We start from the raw sequence: 18,484 nt of genomic DNA on the forward strand, positions 1-18,484 counted from the left end.
CTGTACTAATAAGTCTTTATTACTTCTCAAAGGAACCCTTGTTTGCAATCTTCGAATAACAGCAAATTGAGAAAAACAAATGACTTACAGTTTTCATGAAGCTCCTTTATGCTGGTAAATAGAGCACTGTGCTATATTAGAAGCCTTACAACTTATGAACTGCAAGTAACAAAATGATCTTAGTGTTAAAAGCAGTAGCCCACTTACCATCTAAATAAAATACCAAAATAATCTGTGATCTACATTTTACATGATGTGCTTTGTAGCAGGCTACTTAATGAGTCAAAACTGTGACTGGACAAAATACAGAACATTCCCAGATCTGTATTCACCACTACAGTTATCTTACTACTATTGTAATCTCCTCAAAATGCATGGGTAGACAAAGATCTCTGGAGCAGGTGTTTTAAACCTGAAAGATTTTTTTAAATGCTGCCTCTTTGTGGCTAATTAAGTAAGCTAGAAGAGATTTACTGTCACATATGTCCCTTTTGCCAATTTCTTTGCAGTACATTGTTTTAAATAAATATACAAGTTGACTTTCAGACTCTTCTTTTCAAGCTCTACTTATCGTGACGGCACCCCCTTTCCTATGCCATAGCTTGATCCCCAATTGATGGCTTTCCAGAGTATTTTTTTCCCAATTCCAGCACTTCTCATACAGTTAAATGTTTGAAAAGGTTGGCAGATTTGCAGCCTGAAGCCAATGTTTCTCCGAAAGAGTATTCTCTTTCTACGTAGTCGGGCTATAGCAAACAAGCACTGATGCCATTTCTGTGCCTGCGACTTGTTTTCCTGGATTGCCATCCTTCTAGGCTGAAATCTGTTTCACATTTGGTTTCAACTAAGTGAAAACGTCTACTCACCATTTGCGATCAGGTTCTTTGAACCAATCAAGAAATAATCAGAAAGCCTCTCAAACTGCCAGTATCTCACTGGGTAGGGAATGGTAGGTTGCATGGAGTCCACTTTCCGAAAGTAGAATCTTTGGGTAGGCCTCCTGCAGAACTTTGGAGTGTTTCAGCCTTCTTGAAGTATCTGTCATCTTTCCTGTTCACAGCATGCACCTGTCTGCCAGCCCACCTGTAAAGCTATTATATGTAAAGAATATGGTTTAATAGTAGGGAAAAATAATATCACTGTTAATGCAACAGTTAATGCCCGAGTCAGTCAATGAAAGAAAATCAGTTTCTAAAAGTAATTTAATTGTACTTCATCAAATTGGTGCATTAGCCTAGATAAAGAAAGCAAATCATCTGACACATAGAATCATCAGGCAACGTAAAATAACATAAAGCACATGTAAAGAAAGTGTACAAATAAACAGAAACAAACGTAAACAATTTCAGTTCATTAAGGTTGAACTCCAGTCTTCCTTTGAATACAAACAGGTGTGGTTGTAGTCTCCAGTCTATAGAACAATCCACATAGGCAATAGTTGTATTGTGAACACATCAGAGAGATACTACTGTTCGTTATTTTAACAGATGTGTTCCAAACAGCACCTTATTGGTATTATTAATAGTTCAAACAACCCCTCCAATACAAAAAGGTTGATACGTTTCAGCCCCTGGTAGATGTGGGCTTCTTCAGGACTGAGGGAGAGAGAAATTCTAAAGCTAAATCATAATTTAAAAAATGCTTCATAGGTACCAAGAGGTACGCATGCACAGAAGATGAACTGCTCATAGTGACAATCATCAGTGAATCCTACAAACCGGGTTTTATCCAATTCAGCTACCCCGACCCAGGGCACTTAACTCGTGCAGAGGACAGGTCAGTTTTTCTTAAATAATCCAGTCACAGTTCACAGAGCCAGTAAGCACGCCCTTATTGTCCTAATTGAGGAAAATGACTGTGCTCAATAAGGGCAGTCAATGCAGGAGAAACTGATCCTATGTGAGGAGAAGTGGAGCGGAAAATCATAAAGCGGCTGCCGTCCAGCGTCAGGGACAGGGATCCTGGCTCAGCACACTTGTACTCCCTATAATCTGACAAATATGTCCAATGGAAAAATATGGGGAGTGATTGATACACAGTGGTTTCACAACCCTCACCATCCACTGACATGCTAACATGTCTAGATCAGGGGCATCAGGAGTGAAGTGCCATGTCGAGGCCTGCTGCTATAGTTATAGACCCGTTTGAAAACTGGCTTAAAGGTGAAAAAAAAAAATATTTTCGTTTGCAAGAAATGCTAGCCATGGAGAAAGCATGAATTGAAGCAAAATCTAGGAATAGTTTAAAATTGAATTTCTGCCCATCTAGAAATATTCACATCACAACTGAGAGCTACCTTTTTACTCCTTAAAATAGAATTATGTTCTCAGCTTCCAAATGTGTGGAGTAAAATGCTATGACATCAGACTACTATCTGGAGCTCTTCTATCAGCTGTGAGGCTCGCTCCTTGTCTCCTGATTTCAGCCCTCTCTCCTCTGATTCTGGCTGTCTCTTGCTTGACTCTGAACTAGCCCTCCAAATGTTCTAAGGGTCAGTCTAAACTGCGTTTGTCTCAAATTGTCCACAGACATTCCAGCCAATATTATCTTAATCAACTTATCGCACTGCACTTGGAGTACATGGGCTGGCCATGTGCCCCTTCCATCCAAACCACCCACACCAATCCAACACACTGTAACCCATCCTACTCCAAACCTCTCAACCCACCCCAATCTAATCTGCCACACTCCAATACGCCCTAATTATCGTTCTGATAAAAACAATATGTATCACTCCAAAACAATCTGCCCACTCCAATATGCCCCACTCTAATCCAAAGCAATATGCTCCACTCCAGTCCAAAACAATATGCCCAACTTCAGTCCAAAACAATCTGCCCCCTCCAATCTGCCCCTATCTAAAACAATCTGCCTCTCTGCAATCTGCTGCACTCCAATCTAAAACAATCTGCCCCAGTCCATTCTTTCTCACTGCAATCCAAAACAATCTGGCTCACTCCAATCAAAACTATTTGCCCCACTTCAGTCTACCTCACTCCAATATGCTGAACTTTAATCCTAAACAATCTGCCCCACTCCAACCCGCCCCACTCCAATTTGCCCCAGTACAATCCAAAACAATTTGCCTGACTCCAATCTGCCCCAGTACAATCCGCCCCACTCCAGTTTTACCCGCTAAAATCCAAAACAATCTATCCCACGCCAATCCACCCAACTGCAATCCAAAACAATCTGCTCTACCCTGATAGTCAACCTCACTCCATCCCAATTCCAGTCCACCCCCACACCAATCCAATCTAGCCCAGTCCAATCTACTCCACTCTAATCCAGCACATGTCACCCCAATCCAATCCACCCTAACCCAATCCACTTCAGTTCAATCCACCCCACTCAAGTCAAATCCACCCCACCCCACTCCAGTCCAATCCATCCCACTCCAGTCCAATCCACCCCACTCCAGTCCAATCTACCCCACTCCAATCCAGCCGACTCCAATCCAACCCACCCTACTCCAATCCATCCCACCCCTCTACAATCCAACCCACCTCACCTCACTCCAATCCAATCCACCCCACTCCAATCAACCTACCCCACTCCAGTACATCCCATGCCTCTCCACTCCAATCCAATCCACCCTACTCCAATCCAACCCTCCTCACTCCAGTCCAATCCACCCCACTCCAATCAAGTCCACACTACCCAATCCACCTCACTTCAATCCAAGCCACCCCACTCCAATGCAATCCATTTTAATCCATCCCACTCTAGTCCAATCCAGTCCACATTAATCCACCCTACTTCAATTTACCCCAATCCAAACCACCTTAATCCACCCCACTTCAATCCATTACACCCCTGTACAATCATTCCACCCCACCCCACACCAATCCAATTCACCCACCCCACCACACTCAACTCCACACCAAACCATCCCACTGCAACCCACCACACCAATCCAATCCACCCCACCACATTTCAATCCACCCCACTCCAATCCAAATCTGACCCACTCCAATCCAATCTGCCCCACCCCAATCCATTTTACCCCACTCCAAGCCACCCCACTCACTCCAATCCACCACACTCTACTCCATTCCACCCACTCTATCCCAATCCAATCCACCCCACCCCAGTTCAGTCCACCCCACTCCAGTTCATCCAGCCTGCCCCATTCCAATCCATGCAGCCCACCCCAATCTAACCCAGTCCAATCCACCCCATCCCACTCAATTCAATCCACCCCACTCCAGTCCAATCTAGTCCACCCTACTCCAGTCCAGTTTAATCTACCCACTGCAATCCAGCTTCTCCATCACAATCCAATCCACCTCACGCCTATCATTCCAATCTAAACTACCCACCACAATCCAATCTAATCACACAAGTAGCACTGTAAGCATGGCTCAGACCTGCCACTGCAGTGTCTGTGTGTACAGTTTTAAACTGCCAATTCGACCTGGCCAGTGTGCCCACTTGCCAGGCCTAAACCTTCCCTTTTTGTAGATTTAAGGCACCCCTAAGGTAGGCCCTAGGTAGCCCCATGGGCAGGGTGCAGTATATGTTAAAGGTGGGACATGTACTGATGTGTTTTTCATGTCCTAACAGTGAACTACTGCCAAATTCAGTTTTCACTGGTACACAGCACATCTCCCTCATAGGTTAAGATGGGGCTGCCTTTAAATAACTTTTAAGTGCAGTTTACCTTTGGAGCAGCTAGAGAAAGGGAGTTTGATGGCTCTGAACTCACAATTTAAAAATACAACTTTTGGTAAAGGTGTTTTTTAAATTGTCTGTTTGAAAATGCCACTTTTAGAAAGTGGCCATTTTCTTTCTTAAACCATTCTGTGACTCTGCCTGCTTTTATATTTCCTGTCTGGGTCAGAGTGACAGTTGGGCTGTTTGTGAATCTCCACTAGACAGTGACACAAAGGGAGCTGGGATGTAGCCTGCTAATCCTGATGGGCCATCTATGTTAGAGTAGGGAGAGGAGTAGTCACTTACACCTGAAAGGGCTGTGCCTCCCCTCACACAATGCAGTCACCCCCTGGTGTGAGTCTGGAGCCAGACCTGGGTAAGACAGAATCTTGTTAACAACAGAGACTTTCCTTTGAAGTTTGCTTACTTCAAAAGCAGAAAGGGGTATAAGTAGTGGACCCAAAACCCCATATTTGTAGGTGACTTCTGGATTCAAGAGGAACCTGAAGAGCTGGAGGAGGAGTACTGCGCTTTTGCCTGTGACTTAGCTTTGCTGTGTTTGCCTGCAGTTGCTGCTTCTGCCTGGAAGAGGACAAAGACTGAAATTTGTGGTATATTCCTCCTTGTGAAGTGTCTCCAAGGGCTTGGACTGAGCTTGCCTCCTGTTTTGAAGTCTCAAGGCCATCAAGGACTTCCTCTGCCAGCACCAGGACTCTCTGCTAAGACTCCTACACTGCCAAGTGGTGCCCTATCCAGTCCCTGGTCCCAAGAAAGGTGAAGCTGGTAGAACCAAGATGGAAACCCACGAACAGAAGCTGTCCGGGGAAACTTTTGACACATCACCTGCAACATGGCTGTAAAAATGACGCTCCACCCGCCTTGTGGCTGAAATTGACACACCACATGCATCGGGGCTGGGAAATTGACCCATCACCTGCCTCGCAGCTGGAGAAACGACGTGACACCCGCTTGTGGCTGCTGAAAACTACGCTAACCCCACGCAGAAATCGATGCATCGCTCTTTTGCGGGAAAGTAAAACAATGCATCACCTTCCGACTGGAAAAGAAACTACACCTGGCCTCACTTGCATGTAAGGATATGACGCATCGCTGACGTTTTCGACGCACGCTTGCCCGTGCAGCATTATTTTTGACGCAAACCAGGTACTTTGTGTGACAACAAACGTTTCCATTGTTTTCTATGGATTAAAATTCGATTAGTTTAAAAATGTATAACTTTACTTGTGTATGTTGGATTTTTGGCATTTCGGTCTTGTTTGAGTTAGACTAATATTGGCTATTTTTCTAAACTACCGTGGTGTCCATTTTGCAGTGTTTTCACTGTATAACTGTGTGTGTTGGTACAACTACTTTATACATTGCCTTTGATGGAAGCCTGCCTGCTTTTGCCAAGCTACCAAGGGGGTGAGCAGGGGTTATCTAAAGTGTGTATCTCCATTGCCCTGACTAGAGTGAGAGTCTCTGCTTGGACAGAGTGCAAACTGACTGCCAACCAGAGACCCCATTTCTAACAGAGAGAGAACTGTTTTCTCATGATTTTCACATAGAGATTACAAAAGGTGCTCCAGAAGCTAAAATGAGAGCATATGTATTCCTAAATTGACACTATCTTTCTCAACCATATGAGAATGAAGTCTGACATTCTCAGTAAAACATATACTTCCAACAGGAGCACCCTGTCAGTTAATTCCCTTGTGTTGTACTGCAGCCTCTCAGAGTGTTCTAAATAGCAACTAGAGAAGTCTTACTTATGACTAATGTTTGGCACACCTGAAGTCATCTTGATTGAATCAAGCTGATAAAACTGAGAGAATTTAATTTAGAAAGAAGTAAAATGAAAGGGGTTAATTTTGTCATAGAAATTATAGTTTGAAAGAAAAATTAGGGCACCTTGTAAGTGAGTTCTCAAACATCCTCCTCTCATATTTCATTAAAATATTCTGACGTGCTTACTGTAACATGTACTTTCAAGACCAGCAGCAGACTGGCAGTTTACACCCTTTAGTTTACTTTACTACACTGTTCTAATGAGCAACTAAAGTGCTAACATTCTAAATTATGCCAAAGTGTTACACATCTGAACACCACCTTGATTGAATCGAAGTAAATGAGGAAGTTAGGGAGCTTCATAACAAATACGTCTCCCAAGATAGCCACCAGAGAAAAAAGAGCCCAAATGTAGCAGAACTATCACCCAAATATAGCCCAATGACAAAAGTGTGCAAAACACTTCATTTCTATATTTTTGTTGCAGTTTCGTATAGTGCAGGCTTTACACAAAGGTGCTGAAGTGCTTTATATGAGCATCAGTTACATTATTCAAGGACACATTCATTTTGGTTGTAGGCATGGGGAGAATAAGTGATTTGCCCAGAATCACGGGATGTCGAGCTGATGCCAAACCTCGAACCTGGCTCCCCAGTTGCAAAGTCCGCAGCTCTGGCCGAATCAACACATCCTCTACCCTAAGTGAAACCATATAATCAAGTGATCAACTAGATGAAAAAAATAAGGATAGCAAATAAATTAAAAGTGCTTTGTCACCCTTTGAGAACTCAGACAATATGTCCTCATTTTAGCTTTTTTAGAGCACTAACAATAATTTATATGGCAATGTGACCCTCTCAGTTTTATAATATCTAAAAGAAATGCTTTAGGTATTACAGTTTTGATTAAATCAAAATAACATCAGGCGTGCCACACTTTTTTAATAAATATAGAATGAAAGCAATCTAGTTGTTCATTAGAATACTGTGGGGAGGACTCGGATAATTGAGGTTAGGGAGGAAGGTGCAGAGGCGACAAGTTGACCACACTGGGCAAGCGGGAGGTGCAGTGGCAGCACAACTGACCATGGAGGTGTTAGAGTGTGAAAATTACTAATACAATTGTGTGATTAACTGAAAGAAAAACGTGTGTTTAAAAGTGCAAGGCTGAAATGAAAATGAGGCCTACATTAATAATTAACACAGATATTTCAAAAATGAAAATAAATCACTGTCTAAATGTATTTTATGTTTTACTAACTGAGAATAATGAAAAAATAATAATTACATCTTCAGAAAATAAATAGTTTGAGTTTTATGAAATGTTGTACACTGCACATTTTAATGCGTTTTTTAAAAGGCCTATGTTAAGCTAATTCAGATTACATAATGTGATGTTTAGCAATTGCTGATGTGGATGGAAAGTTACTGCCACTGTTCTGTCCTTCCTGAAACATCATGTTGAGGTGAAGGGAAATTTACTAATATTGATACAATTGTTTAGTTCCTGTCAGATAGTGTTCCACAGAAAACAATAACTTTCAGTAGTTTTATGTAGTTTGAAACATTTTATTTCTGCAACGGAAACTGGTGATGGCATTAAAAGGAGCTCAACCAATGAGGGAGAAAAGAAGACAAGAATTGCAACATGAAGAAACGTGCTTTAGTTTTAGTTGGTTCTGTCCAAAACCACCCTAGCGTCTAAACCAATGGTAGGGTATCTAGTTACTTTTTGGGACTTTAATATTTTGATGTTAGCTCAGACTTGAGGAGGATTTTGCTTTGTCCTTTGCTGTGTTCAGATGTGCTTTTATTTCTGCTAGTGAAATAATGTGCTATGTGCCACTTACAGTTCAGATGCATTAAGGCCAAATATTACTGAACTGTTCCCTATATCTCACGGCCTACTAAAGATGACCAGAAGATCCTCCACTGAAGAAGACTTTGCTGCCTGCTGAACCCATTAAGGAGTGGTATTATATAAATTGTACATTTGTCTTTCTTTCAGGTTTTCATGTATTCTCTTCTAGAAATCCAGCCTCTATTTTTGCTAGCGCCATAGATAGATATTTTCCAAATTAGTTTTTGTCTTTTTCTTTTTGCATGAAATCCTACATGCTTAATCTAATTAGGGTAAAGGTTAGAATGTCACATTCTGAATTTGGCTGCACAAAATAACTGATTGTGAATAATACATATGTGTTGACTCAATGTATTCAATCTCAACTGTGCATCTGATATTGCTGTTATTCTGTATGGTGAGTCTTGAGTGCCTAATAATTCATATTCTGTCAAAGTTGAGATTCTTTATGAGGTTTGGTCAACCTGCGTTATTCGTGTATCGTTATAATTTGTTTTTGCGTTTGATTTACGTAATTTTAGCATTGTTATTCTGAAGGACAAATACATGTTTGAACTTTACTAAACTGGTGTGCCGATTCATGGCCAAATAGGTCATGGTTTAAAATACTGACTCTAATGTTCATTAATGATGGTATTATTTGGTTTTGTTTATTGTGGACTTTGTTTTGTTCAGAGCCAAACACTCACACCTATCTGAGTCCAAAGGTTCATTTGACCTCATGAGGGTAGATGGTTGGTTACCCTTACGTGTCCCCTTATAAAATAAATTATCAAAACAAATATAAGGTAGGAAGTGCCCGCATAGGGAAGAGGAAAGGGGGAGCAGGGACAACAAACCAACCATGCAGGGTAGGCAATGAGGCTGTGGCAGTGTAACAGACCACTGAAGGCAGAAGGAAGAGGCAAGGGCAGTACAACCATACATGCCAACAGACCCGATTCAGGCAGGAGACTCCCAAAGTTGTTAAGCCCAAGGGGGCTTTATTTTATCTGTCTCCTACCTAAAATCTCCTCTCTTTCAATGTAAATTAATGGTGAAAATTAACTCCCCAGGTTTATTTTCCAAATCTCCCTCTTATCAAGTTCAAAATGTTGGCAAGTATGGTAAATTGGATCACTGATGGCAGGAGGAATAGCGTAGGGACATGAACTTGGATAACAGAGGGCAGGAGGAAGATAGGCAGGGGCAAGAAATTGACCTTACAGTGGAGGCATCTGGGGTTTCAGCAGCACAACACAGCACACAGGGCAAACAGGATAGCAGTGCAGCACAGCAGACCATGGAAAGCTGTAAGCAGGGGACAGTGCCATGCACATGGACATCAGAGAGGGACAGTTGCAGCATAATGGACCATAAAGGGCAGAAGGGAGGGGACAGGGCCACAATAATGGACCAGAAAAGGCAGGAGGGAGGGAATAGGGGCCTGCACGTTGAAGACAGAGGGCAGTGGGTAGGTGGGTGGAGCAGGAGCAGCAAGCAGACCATAGAGAGCAGGCGGGGTAGGCACTGGAAGCAAAACACACCTTAGATGGCAAAAGTGAAAACATAATGGCGTACTTGCAGACAAAGGAGGAAAGGGGGAAGGGGGTCAGGGGCAGCAAGGTGACCACACAGGACAGATGGGGGGGGGGGCTGTGGCAGCACAGAAGACCAGTCATGGCAAGTGGTAGGGGTAGTGGAGGCACAACGGCCATGGTGGGCAAGAGGGAGCAAGGAGGGGCATGCACAAAGGACCATGAAGGACAGATGGGTGGAGTAGGGGCTGTATACAGACTAGAGAGGGCAGGGGAAGGGGCTTCACAACAGACCAGGCAGGGCAGGTAGGAGGAGAATTTGCAACACAACAGAGAATGGAGGGCAGAAGGGAGTGGCAGCAAAATGGACCATGGAGAACAGGAGGGAGGTGATATGGGCATGGAACTCGGACAGGCTAGAGGTGGTAGGGACAGGTGGTAGCCATCTGACAATGGTAGGCAGGTGAGAGGGGCAGTGGCAGCTCAACAGAACACTAAGTGTATATAGGAGGGATATTGGCCAGTCCATGGGACATGGTGGGATAAAAGGAGGGAGCAGGGGTATGCATACCGACATTAGAGGGCAAGGGAATGAGGGTAGGGGCTGCAAGCTAAGCTCAGAGGTTAAGCGGTAGGGCAATGATGGGGTACCGAATTGGGCAACGAAGGGCAGACGGACTGGGTAGGGACATCAAGCTCATTAAAAGGCAGTGGCAGCAAATCAGACCAGGCAGGTAGGGCAGGAGGAAGGGAGGCTAGTGCATAGACTTGAACAAGAGAGGGTCGGGTGGAGGTGGATGGAGCAGTAAGGTAACTGTTCAGAGCAGGGAGGATAGGCAGTGGCAGAACAAAGGCTACACAGGCTGTGATGAGGAAGAAGGAGCATGAACATCAACAAAGTATGGCAAGGAACAGTGGGGCAGGAGCAGCAAGCTTGGATAGGGGCAGCACAATGCCAGGCCCTGCATTCAACACCCACCTCCTACTGTGCACTGGGATGGACATCTTACTTCACATTTAAAAAAAATAGAAATTCACTGAAAAACCCAAAGGTTACAGAGACATTATAGTTAGGAAAAAGAATTAAAAAAACGTAGAAAGTCACTGAAAAAACAAAGGTTACATGGATGTTATAGTTAGGTTCAGATTTTACGTGCATAGAAATGCAGCTGTTATAGTTAGATTCATTTCAAGTAACTATAACTTGTGCACTAAGGCAACTACAACTCATGCCTTCAGCATGCACTGCTAATTATTTCAGATATTACATCACTCCTGACAACTTGTATGGCATCATTGATAATATCATTACAACATTTGCAGTGAAAGTATCGATGAGAAAACTGTGAGTTATAGTTACCTTAGATATAGTTACTTGAAATAACTTAAACAGCTGAATTTCTATGGTTTTGTGTGGGAAGAATTTGAACTTGACTATAACATCCCTGTAAACATTGATTTTTTAGTGAAATAAAATATATATGAATGCACATAAGGCAGTGATATGGATTACAGCATTTGTTTACTATTATTTTTATGGTGCAGCAATAATAAAACATATACACGGGCGATATATATATATATATATCTATATCTATCTATATATTCCACAAGCGGTGAGAGACTGCTCACCAAACGACTGCACCAAATCAGTCATCGACCCAAAAGGAAGAAGAAACCAATTTCTTCAAATAATGTTCATCAGCTTTATTTTCACTCGTAGTAAAATCAACGCTGTCTCCACAGAAATGTGTACACGTTTCGGCTGACGCCTTCTACTGGACATTTACGGTCATCTTCGAGACCCCTATAAATACATACCTAAACACTCATTTATTTCAATGATACACTGATGCAGACTAAAGGAGTGGCCATCTAAGAACGTGCATATTGCTAGATTCCAACTTCTATACCTATTGTTATGATTTTATCTATCAACATGCCCTTAGTAAAAGACGGCACAATTTTTAACATTTTTAACATTTTTGCATTACAGCTAAAAATGTCATGTATAGTCACAATGATGAATAATAAATAATACATAAATAAGGTCTCTACAGACTTATTCATTCATAGATATATGTACACACATATGTATATATAAATATATATAACCCAAAGTTGTGTGTCTTTCCCTCCAGCGCACAAATGCTCACACTCCGAGGATGATTTTATGGAAGAAAATGTATTTGGTGAAGTGTTTCGACCTGAACGGTCTTCCTCACAGCCAATGACAAGGATAATTACATACACTATCACCATTAAAAAGATCCATCCAACAATAAACATTTAATCATACTCCATGACATCTAGATATTTGAAAAAACTACATTATATCCGTGCATCTCTCCATTTCAAAAATGGCATTTATATTATTAATTATTCTGTTCGTTTTCTCAGGGTGTTAATTAGCCCTTACAATTTTGACAAAACATTTACATGGGATAAATAAACAAAATAAAAGCTGAAAGTAAAATGAAACAAAACAAAAACAAAAGCAAAGTGATGGCCAAGTGGCACTAATATGCGGTACTCTAACCCACAATACATGTTACTTGGCAGAGCTGCTGTTTGTAGAAAATGTATTTGCACTAAACAGTATGTTTGATTACATCCTTATAAAAATGTTCAGTTCTAAGTGCAAATTAAAATTACATGCTTTGTGAATCAGGCACTTTTTTTCCAGTACAATTTGTTTCTGCTGCAAATCATTTCTGTAACAAACCATCAGATGCTTAATCACAAACTAAGGAGATAAAATACAAATATTAATTTTTGAAGCAGTGACAAAAGTAACGTTGATAAACAGCACACCGTAAGACGTTTCTTAATATACCAATTTTAAAGTGCTTTTGATGGGCTGAAGCCCATATTTATGAAAAATGGCACACAACTGCACTAATGCAGTTGTGCGTCATTTCTTTTAACGCCGGCTAACGCCATTCCCTAACTCCATCCGTGCACCAGATTTATAAAACGATGCACAATGGCACTAAGGAATGGGTAGCACCTCAAAAAAGGTGCTAGCCAGTTAGGGATGGCGTTAGGAGAAATGGTGCTAGTGGGTCAGAAATGAGGTTAGGCTGGTTAGCGGAAAAATATCTGCCGCTAGTCAGCCTAGTGTCATTTTTTGATGCACAAGCAGCCAAAAAATTGCTCCTGTCTAAGTATAGACAGGAGTCATTACCCCTAGCCCAGTGCCCACCACAGGGGACCAGTGCCCCCTGGGCAAACCCTACATACCCAGTGCCAGGCAGGGGACCAGATGTAAGGGGCCTTCAGTGGCACACCACACACATACACATACACTTACCTGCAACTTACCTGGGATGGGCTCCCTCCTCCTCTCGTGTCGCTATGGTGTGGGTGGTGGTGTTGCTGAGGATTGGGGTGGGCATCTTTTTGCCCATTCCATGGTGTTCTTCCATGGAAATGGGCTTACCTGCACTTTAACGCCAGGTCTGACCAGTCATTAAATAATAGTGCTAAACGGGCTTAGCTCCATTTTTTAGGTGGTAAATATGGCTCTGGGGTGCTAGCGTCATTGTTAGGAAGATAATGCCTACCTTGCATCTCATTGACGCAGGGTGGGTTGGCGCTTCCTAGAAATGGCGCTAAACCCAATATTTTGAAGCTAGACAGGTCTAGCATCAAAATATACATATGAAGTTCAGTTAGCGCTGCTTTGCCATCAAAATGCATGACGCCAAGGCCATGCAAACCTTCCATAAATATGGGCCTGAGAGCGGTGTTAATCCCTAGGAGTTTTGTTGCTTCTCATGAGGACCAGCTCAACAAAAATGGAATTCAAACTATAAAGTACATTTGGCTTTAAAGTGAAAATGGGTCAATTATTAAAATGAAACCAATAAGGTTTATTAAAGATTTACATAATTACAGAAAGCAAAATGAATTGTTAGAAGTTAGTAAGTTAGTCATTTAAATCAAATAATAACATGAAGCTCCGAATGGAATGCAAGAAATGAATAAGCAGAACCCGGTATAGTTCAGCTCTCAAAAATATATATATATAAATCAGAGGTAAGGCGGATGTGGTGCTGCCTCCTAAAAGTCAAGGGAGACCCTCAGAAAATAGCATCTTCTATAATTGGTTTTGCAATTGAAATCACACATTCAATACAATTGTGCAAGTCACATGTCTAAAGAAAGAAAAACTGATTTCTGAAATCACATTACTTAGCGTTATCCCACAGATTCAGAAAATACTGTTCCCTTCCCTGGGCCTTTCAGACACCTAAATTGTTAATAAAAATGTTGCTACTCAAAATGCAGTGATAAGTTACCATATGTAATTGTATCATTGTCCCGAAAGGTGAGACCTTGGAAAAATTCACTCTCAGGAGAACGGCATAGTACAGGTCTCTAAAGAAAAGGAACATCACTCCGTACCTGGAAAAATCACATTATGTTTCATGAACATTGTTTACAAAGTTGCTTGATCATGAATAGTTTATGTGCAGGGTGAGACCGAAACAAATAAATTATATGCTGGATGATGGCTGCAGACAGCACCAGCCATTTTGAAAATGAATTCTATATTCACTAATGTTAGCATAAGCACTGTCCCCTCAATGTAATGTTTTTGTTTCAATAACACATTAACTTTCCATTACCATATTAATGAAGCCCTTTACCATTTCCAATATTTAAAATAGTGCAAATTAGCAACCTGTGCAAACTATCCTCACCTGGGCAGTTTATTTCAGCTACCAGCCCCTAGTGGCCAGAACATGAGTTTTCTGAAATGTTCCCAACTAATTTCAAGCAAAACCACAATTTTGCCTTGGGCAATAGTGAGAAGTAAAAAAAGGCTACTTACTTCCTGAATACATTGTATTTCAAACGTTTCCTGACTCACAGTAAAAAAAACGCTATTTGTTTGACTTTCTATGGTGCAAAAATAAAGGCAATTGAGCACGTCACTGCGTTCTGCTTTGTCTCCAAAGGCCCAATTGAGAGTGGGGGAAATGCAAATTAACTTTGTCACATTTTTGCCAAGAACGGTCATGTGTGACTATTCTGAATAGCAAAAAACTTAATTAATTGCCAGAGGAAATAGCAAGGTTTTAGAGAACCACTTATTAATAAAAATAGTGGATGTTTTTTTCAGATAAATATGGAGCTGCTAAGTCCATAACTCATTGAATTCCAATACAGTGGAGAATGTGTCTCATTAATCTTTCCATTTTCAGTAACAAATCTGTGTCTATCTCCCTTTCAGAGTGCTGGTGTCATGTCTGTGTATCTGTTTATGAAAAGGTACACAGCTGAAGAGATCTATCGACCACACCCTGGCTTCTATCGCCCCCGGCTGAGCAACTGCTCAGATTACTCAGGTCAGTTCTTACATCCTGATGCTTGGGTTCGAGGCCGCAGTCCTTCAGATATCTCCAGTGAAGCCTCACTCCAGATGAATTCAAATTACCCTGCGCTGCTCAAATGTCCGGAGTATGATCAGATGTCATCATCTCCCTGCTGAACTGACCTGGGCTGTTTTTCGAAGGACCAACACTTCATCTTCAAATGCTGAAGCTTATCATTGCTAAAACCACTAATTGAGGACAATCATGTATTTTAGCCAGGCCTTAGAAATCCAATTATTTTCCTAGTGATTATCTTTGTACTGTATCTCCAGCTCAACTATTGCAGCTTGATGTTGGAGAACCACCGAGTCAAGTGTAACCTTGTAGCCAATTTATATTTTGTATGTTCGATCACTTTCTTGTACCGTATATTCTTTAGCCAAGTAGAGTACCAGTTTTTAAATTATGATGATGAGAAAGAGTATAATCTTTTCCTTATGTTAGAATACGCCATGATAGTCGAGCAACTGCAGTCTTTCACTGTTACAGCTGTCATTGGAAACATGGCTACCAGCCGAAGTGTAAATAAGGTAAATGGACAATAAAGTTACTAGATATGTAAGGTATTTAAATATATATAATATGTAAAATATTGTAAAACGTACACGTGTTCAAGTCCTCGGTTCATTTTCACAATTTATTTTGCAGTATAAAATCTCAGCAAGTGGCATTTCATTGTTCCTTGGACATTTTCCATAGTTTCCCATCTGACACTTAAGGTTAAATGAGTTTTAATTGGACAGTTCTACAGAAGGAGAGCATGTCGCCTGAGAGCAGACATTGCAACATCAGTTACTTTTAGGTGAAACAGGCAAATAAAGAATAGAATGTGACCCATGTGAGATTACATGGCATTACACGTGAGATTAGAGAGCATCTACGGAATTAATAATGCCTTGGTATGATAGGAAAAACTATATAAGAATAAGATAAGATAAGATAACATCTAGAAGGATTTAAAAAACATAGGAAGGTATGATAAAAGAGTGAGATAGCAATGAGGACACCAAGAAGTTGATGTAATATCATAGAGAAGCATGTAAATGACAGTTGAAGGAAGTAAGGAGGACCATGGGCCTGATGTACAAAGATTGCATTTTCAAAAAGTGGTCGCAAATTTTGCGAAGGCAATCTGATTTTGCCAACTGGCATGTGCAAACAGGTTGGTTCACAGTACTAAAGAACTGCAAGGACTTTCAGAACTACCTGGCTAATTAATCTGAATTAGGCAGGTCACAATTTGCGACTCCCTGCCCGCAATCACATGAATGGTGAAATGCAAAAACCTTTTTTAAAGCAGCCAACACTCCTTAAAGGAACCAAGGCTGTTATAAATGGAAAATCTTAATGAAAGAAGGCAATGGTCCAGTGGGCCACTGCCTACTCCCCCTGAAACCGCCACACCAGCTCTCTCAGGGAAATGATACAAAGGGTAACCTTTCCTCTTTGCGAATCAATTACCACCCCATCATGGGAGTCAGTAACATGGGGCAGAATTTACAATCGCAAACCATTGATACATACCTTACCAGGTCCGGACAGACTTTTTATTCCACTAGGCATTTCTTCTGTGGGCTGGGGTAGTTGGAGGCCCAGGGCTGCTCCTGTGCCTCTGTCACTTTCCCCAACTCCCTGCGTCTAATTGCAGCAGGAGCAAGGAGGAAAGATGGCTGGAGGGGAAGGTAGAGAAAAAACGATCAGAGGAGAGAAAGAGAGAGAGGAGAGGAGAGCAGATCAGAGGAGAGAAGAGCATAGTAGAGAGAAAAAGGATGAATGGGATGAGACAGATTGTGGAAGAAGACAACGGGGGGCTGGTTTAAGTGTTTTTGCCAGACTGCTTTTGGTTCCTCATCCAGACCCTGCATCTTTCCAATTCACAACTTGGAAGGAATGCCCTTAACATGCCCCTTACAAATTGCAATTCTTGTAGTCACAGAACCTGTAATTCAGGGTTTGGAACTGCTAAATCACTTTGTACACCTGGCCCCTAACATATATGGTATCTAAGAGGGTCAGCAGAAAGAAATCCAGTTATACACCAGCAGTGAGTGGTATAGAGACCTGAAAAAACTGTGAGCAGCACTTTCAGCACATTTAAAACAACTTCTTATTCTCTACTGAAGAAGGATAATAATCCTGAAACACATGTCTAGAGATACACAGCACTGGCTTCACTAACAACGGTGAAAAATAAAAAAACTTTTACTGAAGTGAGTGTTACCTTGCACTGCATTTGCCTCTGAGCAAACGGAGTTCTAGGATGTGAGGCAATGTGCTCCCTTTTTTCTTTGTTTGATAATGCTCCCTTGAGCTGATGAACTGACGAGCTCTGGTTGATGCACCTGAGCTCAGTGAGTGGCACAGACACATGAGAAGACATGAGCAGCATTTACTGCACCTCTAAAACAACTTGTTACTCTCTAATGAAGAAGGACAACAATCCTAACAGATGTGTGCAGAGATACACATATGCAACACAGCTGCATCAACAATAATGAAAACTAAAGACTTTTTCTGAAGTAAGTGTTACTGTGCACTGTATTTATCATAAAGCATCCAAACAAACTGAGAGCGTGGGTGTAAGGTAGTGTGCTCCCTTCCTCCTTTGTAGTTGATATCTGTAGATGTAAAATATAACTTATAAGGCCCCCGTGAAACCCATGCTTCTTATAATTCCATTGGAATCATGACATGGATTAAGAGTTTAAGGCCTTGTCCTTACATTTTATATGTGAAGTAACTTGTAGATTCAATAGAACTTTTAATGTCAAGTGCACCCTACACAAATTTAAACTGTTGTTTGTGAAGGCATTTAGATAACGTTTGAAACTGTGTCAGAACATCTTAAGTGATCAGGACATTGGTTTGATTTAGTGGGTGCAACAGTCATATTCCTAAAAATTAGATATTACACATTACTGAATTATTTATGTGTGTGAATATTTTTATGAGGAAATGTATGCCTGTTTAGACTTTCATAACTTTCAGAATGTGTGTTAGGTATATTTGATACATGCATGGAAGGCTTTGTTTCCATCTGTGATGTAGGTAGCTGTGTTAGATCTTGCCATTGAATGCATAAAGGAAATCAAAATATATTCATTTGTGTTTTGATTGTAACTAAACTAGATTTCATTCTTTTTAGGGGAGATGTCAGAGGATGAGGAGGACAGTCAATCTTCCAGCAGTCCTTCAGGACATGGCAAATATCAATTATTTAGGAAAAAATCTGTGTCAGATTCACTGCCAGTGTGGCATTTTCAGTAACAATCATCTCAA

General features: G+C 41.3%; 1 protein-coding gene across 1 annotated transcript in view; it reads left to right on the forward strand.

Moving 5' to 3' along the window:
- CACNG5 (calcium voltage-gated channel auxiliary subunit gamma 5) overlaps positions 1–18,131 on the forward strand; it is a 315,051-nt gene extending 296,920 nt beyond the window's left edge. The window contains exon 6 of the mRNA XM_069199889.1: positions 15,064–18,131. Within this exon, the coding sequence (XP_069055990.1) occupies positions 15,064–15,321 (258 nt within the window). The 3' untranslated portion in view covers positions 15,322–18,131. The remainder of the gene's footprint in view (positions 1–15,063) is intronic.
- Positions 18,132–18,484: the final 353 nt, after the last annotated feature.

Source organism: Pleurodeles waltl, chromosome 7 (genome assembly GCF_031143425.1).
Source record: "Pleurodeles waltl isolate 20211129_DDA chromosome 7, aPleWal1.hap1.20221129, whole genome shotgun sequence".
Lineage (NCBI taxonomy): Eukaryota > Metazoa > Chordata > Amphibia > Caudata > Salamandridae > Pleurodeles > Pleurodeles waltl.